The sequence below is a fragment of the Phalaenopsis equestris genome, unplaced genomic scaffold (genome assembly GCF_001263595.1).
Source record: "Phalaenopsis equestris unplaced genomic scaffold, ASM126359v1 Scaffold201903, whole genome shotgun sequence".
Taxonomy (NCBI): domain Eukaryota; kingdom Viridiplantae; phylum Streptophyta; class Magnoliopsida; order Asparagales; family Orchidaceae; genus Phalaenopsis; species Phalaenopsis equestris.
This window is the reverse complement of record NW_018221635.1, coordinates 12,965-14,150: the sequence shown is the minus strand read 5'-3', so window position 1 is coordinate 14,150 and position 1,186 is coordinate 12,965. Positions and strand designations below refer to the sequence as shown.

General features: G+C 36.4%; 1 protein-coding gene across 1 annotated transcript; it reads right to left on the bottom strand.

Moving 5' to 3' along the window:
- Positions 1–256: 256 nt before the first annotated feature.
- LOC110036045 lies at positions 257–1,186 on the bottom strand. The gene is made up of 2 exons (XM_020740390.1): positions 486–1,186; positions 257–410 (listed from the first exon to the last, which is right to left on the bottom strand). Exons 1-2 carry the CDS (start codon positions 1,184–1,186, stop codon positions 257–259), a joined length of 855 nt encoding a protein of 284 aa, XP_020596049.1.

Below are 1,186 nucleotides of genomic sequence, written 5' to 3'. Positions count from 1 at the left end.
TATATATATATATATATATATATATATATCTGTATATAATTTTTTTTGGGTGAAGGAGTTGTTATTGACTCCCTACATGTTAGAATAATAAGCAAATACAGAGTGCAAGTAAGAAACTAGGGACTCTTTTATTGTTCAATACAAGAACCCAAGAACTCCCAAAAAAAAAAAGACATCCACCAAAAAAGAAAAAATACAATGACTCAACAAAAGGAAAGAAGAAGGAAGGATAAAAACACAGCTACACCAAAGATAATCATGTGTCCAGATATGCAAGTCTGAAGTAGGGAACCTCCAGGATGTCTCCTTGCAGCAGATATTGAAGAGCTGAGGGGGGGTTTATAGCAACATCAGTCTCTTTAGAGTGTGACCCAAGCTGGGCCAGCCAATTTGCAGGTTGATTTCCTTCCCTATAGATGAATGTGAAATGAATTTTTAACTTACTACTAAGATCTTTAATTTTATTTATCTAATATAAGTATTGCCAAGGAGATCCCTCCTCATGATTTAGATGGTGAATAACTGTGGCAGAATCCACCTCCAGCCAAAGCTTATACAAGTTAGCCTTATTGGCAAGGTTAATTGCCCAATACACAAGAATAAGTTTAATCTCAGTGGCATCAAAAGCCATTACTGGGGTGTAGAAGTACAGAAGACACATATCCAAATGATTTCTATAAATTCCTCCCACTCCAGCTCCATTTTTTGTAAAGCTTCCATCAGTATTGATCTTCACTGTGGGATGCTGTGGAGTTTCCAAGTAAACTCTAATTACTTGAATAGGGTCTGGCTTGTCAGAAGAGCAGGATTTAGAGACATTAAGGAATTTTTTCCTTTTGATCATCTTATGAAGGTAAGATAGACTGTTTCTAGCAGTTTTACCAACATTTTGGATGGCATTATCAAACTTTGCCTTGCTTCTTTCCATCCAAATGAACCAAGCAATAATGAAAGGAATAGTAGCATATTTTCTCTTATGCCAAATCAGCCAGCAATTGACAAGCCTATCCCATGTGAGATCTTTCTCATCAATAATCAATTGATTCAGTAGTTGTTTCCATACCTGTTGAGCAAAGTTGCAATCAAAGAATAGAAGAATCAAAGATTCCTCCTCTTTCTCACATAGCCAGCATTTAGACGGACCCCTCAATCCCTTTAACTTGAGAATGTCATCAGTAGGGATCAT

What these genes read in the sequence shown, in the direction of transcription:
- LOC110036045 (XM_020740390.1), bottom strand. Translation starts at nt 1,186, where the DNA reads ATGATCCCTACTGATGACATTCTCAAGTTAAAGGGATTGAGGGGTCCG. An exon ending in CATGAGGAGGGATCTCCTTG is followed by an intron (nt 411 to 485) that starts GCAATACTTATA and finishes ATTCATCTATAG; the next exon opens with GGAAGGAAATCAACCTGCAA.